The sequence below is a fragment of the Thermobia domestica genome, chromosome 6 (assembly GCF_964235325.1).
Source record: "Thermobia domestica chromosome 6, izTheDome1.hap1.1, whole genome shotgun sequence".
NCBI classification, from domain to species: domain Eukaryota; kingdom Metazoa; phylum Arthropoda; class Insecta; order Zygentoma; family Lepismatidae; genus Thermobia; species Thermobia domestica.
In genome coordinates, this window is record NC_137459.1 from 87,095,328 (window position 1) to 87,108,236 (window position 12,909).

General features: G+C 38.1%; 3 protein-coding genes across 5 annotated transcripts in view; 1 reads left to right on the plus strand and 2 right to left on the minus strand.

Annotated features, from left to right (window-relative positions):
- The window catches only part of Nse4 (SMC5-SMC6 complex kleisin component Non-SMC element 1), a 131,267-nt gene that overhangs the window by 72,669 nt on the left and 45,689 nt on the right, over window positions 1-12,909 (plus strand). The gene's annotated exons all lie outside the window — the stretch shown is intronic.
- LOC145687233 (uncharacterized) lies at window positions 994-6,105 on the minus strand. Its single transcript, XM_081760705.1, has one exon. The coding sequence runs from the start codon at window positions 6,103-6,105 to the stop codon at window positions 994-996; it is 5,112 nt and encodes a 1,703-aa protein (XP_081616831.1).
- Window positions 7,622-12,909, minus strand: part of LOC145688089 (uncharacterized) — a 514,797-nt gene continuing 509,509 nt past the window's right edge. The window contains exon 3 of the mRNA XM_081761821.1: window positions 7,622-9,795. Within this exon, the coding sequence (XP_081617947.1) occupies window positions 9,322-9,741 (420 nt within the window). The 5' untranslated portion in view covers window positions 9,742-9,795 and the 3' untranslated portion in view covers window positions 7,622-9,321. The remainder of the gene's footprint in view (window positions 9,796-12,909) is intronic.

The window sequence follows — 12,909 nt, forward strand, 5'->3', positions numbered from 1 at the left end:
TTGTTATGTTCATCTTATGGACTAGGTTTGATTCGTATGTCCGGATAACACGTTTGTGTCCGTTCCTTGCAAGATAGTTACCTTCTTGTCCGCATGGACATAATTTATCTCGTTTTACTTATGTTAGTTTTATTGATTTCAATCAATCATAAATCTAAGCGAAAAGCGAATCTTAAGCAGATTTTATTTATTTTTTGCTCTAACAGTATATACATAATGCACAATTCTTCGGGTTCAAATATTTATATTATATTCCTTCTCAGTGGTGGCATAAGAGAGGACCTTGCCTTCTTAGGAGCCCCACTAGTTGAAACTCTCTTCCTGTATCTCTGGATTCAGAAAGTGAGATCACGTATCAGCTTTAGCCTATGACGAGTGTTTATCCAAACAACGGTTTGTTGTTTTAACATATATAAAAACACTGTAAAAACGTGTTGATAATTATTTAATACTAACACATAATAAGAACTACACAATTAATGGACTGTATTTGGTACACAGATTGATAATTATTCTCATTGAAAAGGAATGTAATTTGGTCCTCCAAGCACGATCGCGGTAGCGCGTTATACACATAAAGCTCTCACTCCCACACACTGACAAAAGATGCTTGGACGCGGCCTAACTGTAAATTTTGAACAATGGGAGGAAAGGAACCAGTATGCGAAACTTCGGGGTAAAGAAAAAGTCACCCCAAGAGCCATCTGTACACAAAAATTGACACTACATACAGCATGACACTGTCAAAAATTGAATATAAGGCTGTTAGAAAAATTAATAATAATTAATTGACAAAGAACAGAATGGCCCAAACATAGCCCCCACCTTGAAACGCTCAAGTTTCAAAGAAAATCGTAACTTCACAAGCCTTGAATCACACAAATCACATACACTGCATAAACTAATGAATATTAATAAGCTGAAACATGAGAACACTATTTACAAATTATAGGGCAGCAGCTAATGCAATTGTCACAACACCACTGCCATGACCTATTTATTTTCGGGATTAAACGGGATTAAACACAGTTTCACAATAGGACGTTTCAGTTCGCCCTGGGCTGTTTTAATTGTGACTACACGAACTGCTCCATCGCGGCCTGAGTGAACTTCCTTGATCCTCCCAAGCTTCCATTGTAGTGGGGGGAGGTTGGATTCCTTTATTATCACCATGTCGCCCACCTTCAGGTTATCTTGTAGCGTAAACCACTTTGCCTTTTGCTGGAGGCAGGACAAATACTCTAATGACCAGCGACGCCAGAAATGCCTCACAAGCTGTTGTACCAGCTGCCATCTTCTAAGGTGAGAGAGGTTAGGGGACGAGCAGTCTTTCTCTGGGAGGGCCAAGAGGGATTCCCCGACTAAGAAGTGAGCAGGGGTAAGACAGGAGAGATCATTAGGATTCTCTGACAACGGTGTGAGAGGGCGCGAGTTCAGAATTCCTTCTATTTGGGCCAGCACGGTGCACATCTCTTCGTAGCACAATGTTACATTTCCCATTATTCTTTTTAAATGGTGTTTCACACTCTTCACGCCGGCCTCCCATAAACCACCAAAGTGAGGGGAAGATGGGGGATTGAAATGCCAAGTTATTCCCCTTTCGGAGAGGAATGATGTGGTCAGGTTATTTTCCTTGGAATGCGCACTGGCCTTCAACAGCTGATTTAACTCCTTACTAGCGCCCACAAAATTTCGACCACAGTCACTATAAAAATCACTTGGAACACCTCTGCGGGCTATAAATCGCTTCAAAGCGGCTAGAAATGAATTGGTGCTGGCATCAGATACCAATTCAAGGTGTAGGGCCTTGGTAGCGAGACACACAAACAGAACAATATAGCCCTTACCCTTAATACGGCTTCTTCCATAGCTGTTTTTCAGAACATATGGCCCAGCGTAGTCTACACCAGTCTTGGAAAAGCACTTGCCGGGATTAACCCGGGATGCTGGCAGTGAACCCATAATTTGAGTCTGGGTTTTTGCATTGAAACGCTGACACCGTACACATTTGTGAATGACATCACGCACTAAACTTCTGGCCCCCAGCACCCAAAACTTTGTTCGCAGGGTAGCCAGCACTAATTGAGGCCCACCACGCAAAGTGTTTGCATGCTCACATTCCACCAATAGACGAGTAAGTTTATGCTTTTTGGGCATCAAAATAGGGTGTTTCCTATCCACGGACATCTCGGCATTCTGCAACCTTCCACCAACACGTAAAATTCCATCACTGTCAATAAAGGGAGTCAAACATAACAAACTGCTCTTACGGGGAAGGGGCTGTTCATTCTGCAGACACTTCACCTCTGTAGAAAAAGCACCTTGTTGCACTACCTTGACCAGGCACAAAAGACTTTCTTCTACTTCTCTCGCGGTCAATGAACCACGAAGCTTCTGTTTTGGGTTTCTGCAATTGTAAATAAACCGCCGACACCAGCTCACCACTCTTTTCAACTTTGACAGGGAGGAGTAGCGGTTCGCAAGGTCATTTTCGGTGTTTACACACATGACTGTGACACATTTTCTTCTTTCTTCCTCAACTACACTTGAGGCAGCCGGAGTACAAAATGACGCTGGCAACACTGCTTCGCGCATCCACGAAGGACCCTCCCAAAACAGAGGGTGACCTAAGAACTCCTGGGGCATGACCCCCCGCGTAGCACAGTCCGCTGGATTGTCCTTACTCTCGACATGTCCCCATTGGGGGGCGGGCAGAATATTTTGTTTTTTCGCTACTCTGTTAGCAACGAAGGTTCGCCATTTATCCGGTGACTGAGCTAACCACGATAACACGACCATAGAATCCGTAAAGGCTCTAGCTTCTTTCACATCGAGATTAATTGCACTAGCTATTGTTTTTAGTAGCTTAGCCAACAGTAATGCCGCACACAACTCCAAGCGGGGGAGGGACACAGCTTTGATGGGCGCAACCTTAGTCTTAGCCGCAATGAGGCTTACGCCCACACCCCCGTCTGCACATTCTGATCGTAGGTAGGCCACTGCACAATAAGCTCGTTCGCTAGCATCACAATGACCTATCAGCTGACAGCTGACAGCGTCAAATGGCCTGATACATCGCGCTACCTTCACCTCACGTAACACAAATAGTGAGTCACAGTATGCTTGCCACACTGCACTGGTCTCAAGAGAAAGGGGTTCATCCCAGCCTAAGTTTTCCTTCCATAAGGATTGCAATAGTATCTTAGCCTTTATAGTCACTGGGGAAAGAAGACCAAGAGGATCGAAGATTTTGGCCACTTCCGATAGTACCTTCCGTTTTGTCCACACAGAGGGAGGAGGAGGGATGGATACACTGAAACCAAATTCGTCACTTACAGGTGACCACTGCACCCCGAGAGTCTTAAAGTTGCTTTCTTCACTGAAATTGAAGGGCACATCCATTTCGCGCAAGTGGGGGGGAACGGCCTCAAGCACTTCTGGTTCACTAGATAACCATTTTCGAAGCTCAAAACCGCATTCCCGTAACAGTTGAATTAGCTGCTGCTGCAACTCAATTGCGTCCCTCACACTGCTCGCACCTCCGAGGTAGTCGTCCATGAAAAAATCCCGTTTCACGGCTTCGGCTGCTAGCGGGTATCTCTCCCCTTCATCTTCGACCGCCTGGAGTAGGCATCTCGTGGCAAGGAAGCTAGCAGGAGCGGTACCATAAGTGACGGTGAGTAGGCGGTAGTCCTGTATAGTTTCACTTGGCGAGCTTCTCCAAACAATCCTTTGATAGTCCACATCGTCCTTATGCACTCGTATGGCACGGTACATCTGTTTAATATCAGCACATAATGGCACACGGTGTTCGCGAAAGCGAACTAGAATAGGAAAAATGTCTTCCTGTAATTTCGGGCCCACCATGAGCCTTTGATTTAAGGACACCCCAGAAGTTGTTTCCGCACTTCCATCGAAAACCACTCGTACTTTCGTGGTAGAGCTGGTAGGTTTTAAGACCGCGTGATGCGGCAGGTAGCAGCCTTTTTCGGGGGGCACATTTTTCTCACTTGCGGGGATAAGCTCCATATGTCCCAGTTCAAGATATTCGTCCATGAACTCACGATACTGCCGCTGTAACACAGGTTGTTTCGCTAATTTGCGTTTCGTGTTCAATAATCTCTTAATCGCGATCTCGCGTGATTCTCCTAGTTCTGGCGCGCTACCCCTGAAAGGTAGTCTTACCACATAACGTCCCTGTGAGTCACGGTGGTGGGTTTTCAGAAATTGTTGTTCACAATCTTTTTCTTCTTTGGATAAGTGCGTTTGCTGAGGCAGCTCTTCTAGTTCCCAGAACCTTTGAAGGGCAGAATCTATTTCACATGATACACGGCATGATGTCACTGTCACGTTGCTGGCTTTAGAGCCCACACTTCCGGATAACACCCATCCCAGTGTCGTTTCAAGAGCAATAGGTGAGCCTGGAGGCCCGACCCGCTTTCCCCCGAGCATGAGAGACGGAAACACGTCAGCACCGAGAAGAATGTCAATGGGCCCCACCTCATTAAAAGTGGGGTCCGCCAACCTTAAGCCTGTCAAATGTGGCCAGCACGTTGCTTCGGGACATGGCTGTTTTGGTAGATTTGAGGTCACCTTGGGCACCACAACAGCCTTAGTTTCGAGTGTTTCGAAACTTCCGCCTAGAGGTTGAAACTTCAAATTCACCATAGCACTAGCAGTTCCTACCCCTGCTCCCGTTATACCGGAAATCATCACACTGGATCTGATTTTTCGAAGACCAAGTTTCTGCACGCAATTTTCTGTGACAAAACTGCACTCTGATGCGCAATCGAGCATACACCGGAATGGATATGGCACATCATCCTTTCCTAATATTTTCACGATAGCAGTACACAATAGGACATGAGGAACACTGACTTCGGAAGTCACGTGAGAGGCAACACTTGTTTCCTGAGATTGTACTGGGTTCGACGTCGAATCACTTCTATTAAAATGTAATAATGTATGATGTTTCTTATCACACTTTCGACATTTGCTGGATGAGCATTTGTCCTTCCAACATGCTTTGCGCATGCAATTAAAGCATAGTTTTCTCTCCTTCACGAACGCGACACGATCTTCTACTGTCCGTTTGGTAAATTCGGCACATTTGTAAAGAGGATGGTCAGAACTACACATTTCACATTGAGTTTGAGTTCGTTGAGCGGTACTGACATAAGAGCACGCTGATTTCTTTTCGCGGCCTTTCATTGGGTCACTAGTGGCGGGTGGTTGTCTCGGCTTGTCATTGGCCGCAACAGCAAGAGCGCGGGCTCTGTTGTTCAAAAATGCCGCGAGTTGCTCAAAAGATGGCTGCTCACTTGAGTTCAAAGAAAGCTCCCATTGTCTACGTGTCTCGTTGTCTAATTTGTCCGCTGTATGGTACACTAAGAGCGCATCCCAATGTTCGATTGGTTGTTCCAACACCTTAAGAGAACGCGTACACTCCATGGTGGTGTCTATCAATTTTCTTAACGCGGCTGCTGATTCCTGTTTAATGGAAGGTTGTGTAACTAACCGTTTCAAAATCGAGTTTACTATTTCTCGCTTATTATGATAGCGCGCGTTTAACATGACCCATGCTTCCTTATAATTACTATCCGTTATCTGCATAGCTTGTAAAAGCTGTGCCGGCTCCCCTTGCAACGATGTTTTTAAATACTGCATTTTTTGAGCACCTGTCAGTTTCTCGTTATTATGCACAGAGGCCACGAATAAGTCATGGAACGAAAGCCACTCGAAGAGATTTCCTGAGAACACTGGAAGCTGGAGTTTGGGTAACCTAATGTCACTCACTTGTTGCACTTCAGACACAGGGTTTGGGGGAGGGGGTTGGGACACTTGTAATCCAATTAATGACACCCGCAGTTTCACTATCCTGTTGTCCATCTCCGCAATGTCCACTTCTTCCCTTGTGTATTCTTCATCTGTTGCCACCGAAGCACAATCTTCCAACAACGCTGAGCATTCTCGTTCAAGATCCGCCACTTTTTCTTTGTGAACAAGAATGGCGTTCACTTCACTTGTTGTCAAAAGCTCAACGGCTTTTTCAGCTCTTGTGATTTTCGACTTTAGGGTCCGTTTCTTCACAGCAAATGTCTCCATCTTAATAATAAACACAAAACACTTTAAAACCAGAATAGAATGTTCACACTGTTCGTTTAAAACTGCTCACAACGGTTACGGATCCGGCCCGAAAAGAGGACCATTTAATATGTTTATCCAAACAACGGTTTGTTGTTTTAACATATATAAAAACACTGTAAAAACGTGTTGATAATTATTTAATACTAACACATAATAAGAACTACACAATTAATGGACTGTATTTGGTACACAGATTGATAATTATTCTCATTGAAAAGGAATGTAATTTGGTCCTCCAAGCACGATCGCGGTAGCGCGTTATACACATAAAGCTCTCACTCCCACACACTGACAAAAGATGCTTGGACGCGGCCTAACTGTAAATTTTGAACAATGGGAGGAAAGGAACCAGTATGCGAAACTTCGGGGTAAAGAAAAAGTCACCCCAAGAGCCATCTGTACACAAAAATTGACACTACATACAGCATGACACTGTCAAAAATTGAATATAAGGCTGTTAGAAAAATTAATAATAATTAATTGACAAAGAACAGAATGGCCCAAACAACGAGTTTATTATGACTAACTAACTCTATGGTTTATGGAACCCGAAAGTTCAGTCCTGTGTTCACAAAAGCTTTCCATTGACTTCCAGCCTTAGTCAACTGGATCCAGTTTCTATTTTGTATTTCCATTTCTGCGAGGTCCATCTTAATATTGTCATCCTAGCTGCGCCTCGTTTTACAAACGATCATTTTCCCATTGGATTACCAGTCGGCTAACAATCTCGTTCTGTAAAAAAAGCTACTAGTTCATACAGTACTGTAAAAAAAAAGCTACTAGTTCAAGCGACAGAAACATTCGTGAGTTCATTATATGGTGACAACATTCTTGTTACAGTCAGTGACTGTGTCAATGATATCAATGATTTCTCAGATTAGGAAAAGGAATGTTAACAAAACCAACTGGGATGGGATCGCCTGCAAATGCTGGAAATTACGCCACCGAACAAGAATCGACTATCCGAGAACCTAGCAGGTGTCAGCAGAATCTAGATTGTGCGTTTCGTGCTATTGCCTTCCGGGTACATTTCGCAAATTAATTGTTAATATAATTACCCTTCCGTTATGTGAGTAGTGCTTGCAGTGGTTTATCCTCCAAATAATGTCTCTATTATTGTCTAAATTTTAACTTTGAAAGTTGGTGTTTATTGTGCATTTAATTTATTAAAATATTAGATTAATAGACCTAATCTTTGAAGCTGGTAGAACAGATATTTTAGAAACAAATGTAGCAGTTTAGAATAACAACTGGTTTAGAATCACATGGACAAATGCGAGTGAAATAAATATTTATAAAATTTCCATTTGAGTCATAGGAAGAACCGAGAAAAAATGATCGGTTTCTTCTTTCTTTCTTTCTTTCTTTCTTTCTTTCTTTCTTTCTTCTTCTTCTTCTTTTTTGCGCAATAGGAAACCTTACTATTAATATTCATTAATTGTCATATAACACTTTCTCTTCATATTATTGGCTCAAAGTTAAGATAATATCGTTTGACTTGTACTTTCTTATTTTACTGTAATGTGTACAATATTAAATCATTTATTGCGCAGAAACAGAAAAAAAATATATATATATCAGTGGACCCTACCTCATGCTACACCAAAACGTTAAAGATTGTTGTTAACGCTTTCCAACATCAATTATTGTGTTTAATATTTCTTGGTTTATTGAAAGATTCCTTTGAACAGACTTTCCAACTTTAACTGATTATATTTTCGTTATTTATAATGCAAATGGCGTTGGATACACTTACCGTAGAGGTTTCATTATCGTCATCTTTTTTTTTTAATATTCATATTTTATTTATCCAATTGAATTATATGCGATTTATAACAGTTAAAATATATATATACATAAAAATAACACTGACACAAATAATTGTTTTGATAAACTGTATTGGCAGGTACAAAAATGATTTAAATATTTCGGAACAATACTTCTTCTTCATATCGTTGAGAATCAGTTTTGATGCGCAATACTTATCAAACTAACTATTATAAGAAATTGTATATACTAACAAATTTAGACATGCTTCAGAATTTCCAGAGATGTTTCACCGTGATATATGGGCTTTAAACTTTAATTTACCATTAATAACTCATGCTTTATTATTTTTTCCAATGTATTTAAAAATTTAAATTTAACAATATATCTATATAAGTCTTGAAAAACATTGGTTGCCCGCACTGTTTCGACATGTACTGAGATTCATATTTTAGACTACTTTCAAGTGTCACCTTTGTACATCTAAACATATAAATTGAACACAATTTGTGACGATATGCTTTGTTTCTGTTATGCTACATTGCTACACATACAATGAAAATTACTCCATTTACATTTTAAGAATCAACAAGTAAATCTTAGTATTCTATTTTCACCTTTAATGTTTTCAACAATGACAGAGATTGTTATGAAATTTCTTATAAATTGTATTTGTCAATGTAACAATGCGTGGGAAATTTCTTAAATATGACACAAACCAATAGCAACGTTAGAGTTGTACAGTACAAGTACGGAAGTCAAAATCATTGGAATAAGGTCACATAGAACATACTGCGTTACACAAAAATGACAATATTACAAATATATTCAGAAATATTTAGGAAGTAATTGATTCCACAATTAATATCATGTCAACATAAATGGATCAGTGCTTAATTATATTTCAGACATTTAATTACTTGAACACATAACTAAATGGGCATGCTTTATTGTTTTTAATATTTGCTACTGCAATTTGTTTACTATTATTTCTTCAGAACCCTTTGTTCTCAAACAGATTAGAAATGTTAATATCTAGGTACAAACTCTTTCACTTGCTAGAAAAAAAAATACACAGTTCGTATATTATTACGAACACATTGATTGGGAATTACACTTGAGTCAGATAATAGTCAACTCACTTGAAAAGAAATAGAAATCAAAGAAAGTAACAAAACGTCAGAAATTTTATGTTTGTGTTACAAATATACATAGTCTCTTGCTGCTATAAAAGTTCATAATATAGAAATAGGCCTAGTACTGTGATCTTTTAAAATCTTTGCCTATACTAATCTGATACAAAAATAGGCCTTTACATCTATAACGAGTAACAGTCCAATTCTTGATTTGTAGCATCAGTCTTAAATATTTTCTGGTCTGATGAGAAAAATGTATATACTAACAACTTTAGACATGCGTCACCATTTCCGAAGACATTTTACCATTTGCCTCAGATCGTGTGCAAATTGTAACGACAACTTGACACGGTTCAGGTGATTTGCTGGTTCCAGCAGCAGAATTCGGGTCAGCAGCAGAATTCACAAGTGGAGCACTGGAGCCATTTTTTCCATCTTTCTTCTGTCTTCGTAATCGATCTTTGCGGAAGAAATCTGAGTCGAAGTAAGTCAAACGTGACTCGTCACGTTCCCTCTTCAGATATTTGACCATAATTACAACTAATGCTGTAGCGTATAAAAGCAATACCACAACAATATACACTACCGCATTGGACTGGGTGTGTCGGTGCATGTCAAGGATTCTGGCTGCCTCTTTAGGAGACATTACTCCTGTTGAGTTATTGCTTGCCACTGAACTCATGAAACTCATTTTGTAATGACGCACTCCTTGACCAAAATATGAACACTGGTTGCAAATGGACACCTGTCAAAATATAAGGGAAAAAGAATTATTAGAACAAATTGTCAATAAGCACTTTTAATTCAAGAACTAAACATATTAAAATGGCATATATTTATTATCGATGACATTCTCCTTTCTTCACAATTAATTAAAACGTTGATAAAACGCATACTTTTAGCAATCAGTCAACTTGAAAATATTAATACTAAACACGAATGTTTTGTTTTCATTATTATTATTATTATTAAACATAGAATGCAGAGAATATGTTATTTTCATTTTATTTCAATAATAGCTTCTCAGTCGCTAAACAATTAGTACTTCTTTACTATGAGAAGCAAAATTTCCACTTCCATTCGGACATAATGAGGATGTGATTCAACATTACACTGTAAGTCAAAATGGATTATACCTTTGATGGTGCAAAACACTCAAAAACTTATACAAATCTTATATATATATATATATATATATATATATATATATATATATATATATATATATGAATGTTTGTTTGTTTGTTTAATCGGTATAGATATCTACATCATTTGCTTGATATACTTCTTTGTAACTGTATCCAAGAGATGCAGGTCTGAAGATATCATAGACTATATACAATTTGTCGATGCATATTCTAATGGTTAGGAGAGAGTTCAAAGCGAAAGAGGTTGTTCAAAATGTGCGTCAAAACTAGAGTATCTGGCGAATTTCTCATGTTAGGAGGATGAAACTCGCAATGCAAACTCAGTTTTGGAAAAGCAAGTTGGCATACACACTTACACTTTTAATCTAACACAAACTACTTTGACGGATACGACATCCATAGAATTGGCAGGGAGAATAGGTGTGATGTGTAAAAATAATCGAAAACGACTGATACTAGAATGGAATTCATAGTTTTCAGGGGCGATGATATGAACAGAGATGTACCTGAATGGTGTGTAATACCAAATCCAGTTTCCATGGACATGGAAATTGAGAAGGTTTGAAGATAAAATGTCAACAATTACAAGAATTTATGTCGATTCAATAGTTTTCGGGGTTACTAAACTGATTGGTGACAGTACAGTTGTCCTTTCAATCCAATTTCGGTCGAAAATAGTGTAACATTTCCGGAAATGTTGAACCATCTTAAAAAATAGTTTTAACGTTTTTTTTCAGGAAGTTCTCTTTTAAACGTTATTGCAAATAATTTATTTGAATATACATTGTCTTAAATTAACTTCAAATTTTAATATTTCTTGCTTCATATTCGACAACTATGATAAGTGCAATACTCATAACAAATAATAATGTAATTGAATGAAGAATGAATGATTTTGACACAACTTTAAGATATATAAGATTAAATCTAATGACTTTTTCAATCATTATTATCAAATCTCTTAAACGATTAAAAGTAGAATCACGAAATTTAGCAGAAATAATCTTTTTTGTAACCAGATTGTATGTAATATGGCAGTACGAAAGATTCGACTCCTAAAAGAGGCACAGGTGCGAGCTGAAAGTTTCTCTGATGTTCTCCAAATCTCCCAAATTATAAAAAAAAAAAAATAAATGAAATTTTGAAGAAATGATATACCCGAAGTTGCACGTAAGATATTTTAAGAGATTGAACCTGTAAATGGAGAAATGATGGTCTTGAAAGATTTCTTGTTTAGTTCAGATCTTTGAAAATGTTAGACGTATATATATATTCCTTATGAACCTAGGCTAACGATAACATAGAGTTATCAGAAATATGACCGTTAAGGGAAGAAACACAGTGAAAGTTTAAGCAACTTCTCTTGTATCAACAACTATTTTTTTTTAATAAGAAGTTTGTGTCTAATTACACAATTTTAACATTTTCCACAAGTATTATTGCTCCTAAATCAAAGAACAGTAATTTTGCTAGTTAGTTTATAATTATCAGTAGAGGTTAAAATCATTATGGAACATGCAGACTGTTCCTCTTGTACCAAAGTAATCATATTTTCATTATTTACGAGTATTATGTATTTCATAAATTTCTGTAGTATAGTTATAACCCATCCAGTGCATTTGATACTGCTTTAAAAAAAAAATCTCAAGTACATTATATATAGTACGCGCTCTAAGGAACTCAGTCTATCTGGATTAAATCTGCGATAGAGGTAGCTCTTGACTTCCTTAGTAAACATGTACAATATTTTCCTGTGCACTGCAAACCTTTGGTTTCCGATGATTTTGGCATCAAACTTTGGATATAGACAGTTAAATTTTCACAGAAAAAAAATTGCTAATTGTCTATCAGAAAAAAAGAATGAGCGAACATACATGGAACACACTTGCTATATGTTAAGTAAAATGCAGTGTGTAACAAAGATTTACTAAAATCAATAAAAAAGTCGAATATGTACCGCAATTGGGAAATTAATTCCTAGTTATTCAAATTATAATCACAAGTAGAAGGATTAGAAAAACAATCTGTGCAATGCACAAAACCATGGACTCTCGAAGGGGAGAGCAGGGTGGGACCCTATCCCCCGGTTCACGGAAATGTATTAAATTTCTTAAGATTTCCTTAATACAAATAGAAAATACTAAACATAATATAACAATCAGGGGTTTGAGCACCCCTAGAAAATTTTCCTCGGGCGCCCATGCACAAAACTATTGCTTGAACCATAGAACCATACAGTTGTTGAAATACACATAATAAATGATGTACAGCTTCAAACTGGAAAGTTTCGCACGTAGTGTTCGCGTCTGTGTCAGCCAAATACTACTACTACTACTACTACTACTACTACTACTACTACTACTACTACTACTACTAATAATAATAATAATAATAATAATAATAATAATAATAATAATAATAATAATAATAATAATAATAATAATAAATTTGTGGCTATAGTTAAAAATTGAAACTTTATTAGCTGAGTTATTTCATGTACTTAACATTTGTTAAATAATAATTTCAACATATTTTTAGTGCGCCCAGAAGGGTACCATAAAACATAGGAGTTTGTTTGGACCTAGCTCCACCAAATAAATTTGTAGGAATCTTTTGCGAATATGTTGTAGGGGAGAAAATGCATTCACATATAAAGAATGTAATATGCAAGTTTCTTTAAGGAAAAATGATCATATACTTCCCTTTAAAAT

Coding starts and splice junctions, on each gene's coding strand:
- LOC145687233 (XM_081760705.1), bottom strand. CDS start 6,105: ATGGAGACATTTGCTGTGAAGAAACGGACCCTAAAGTCGAAAATCACA.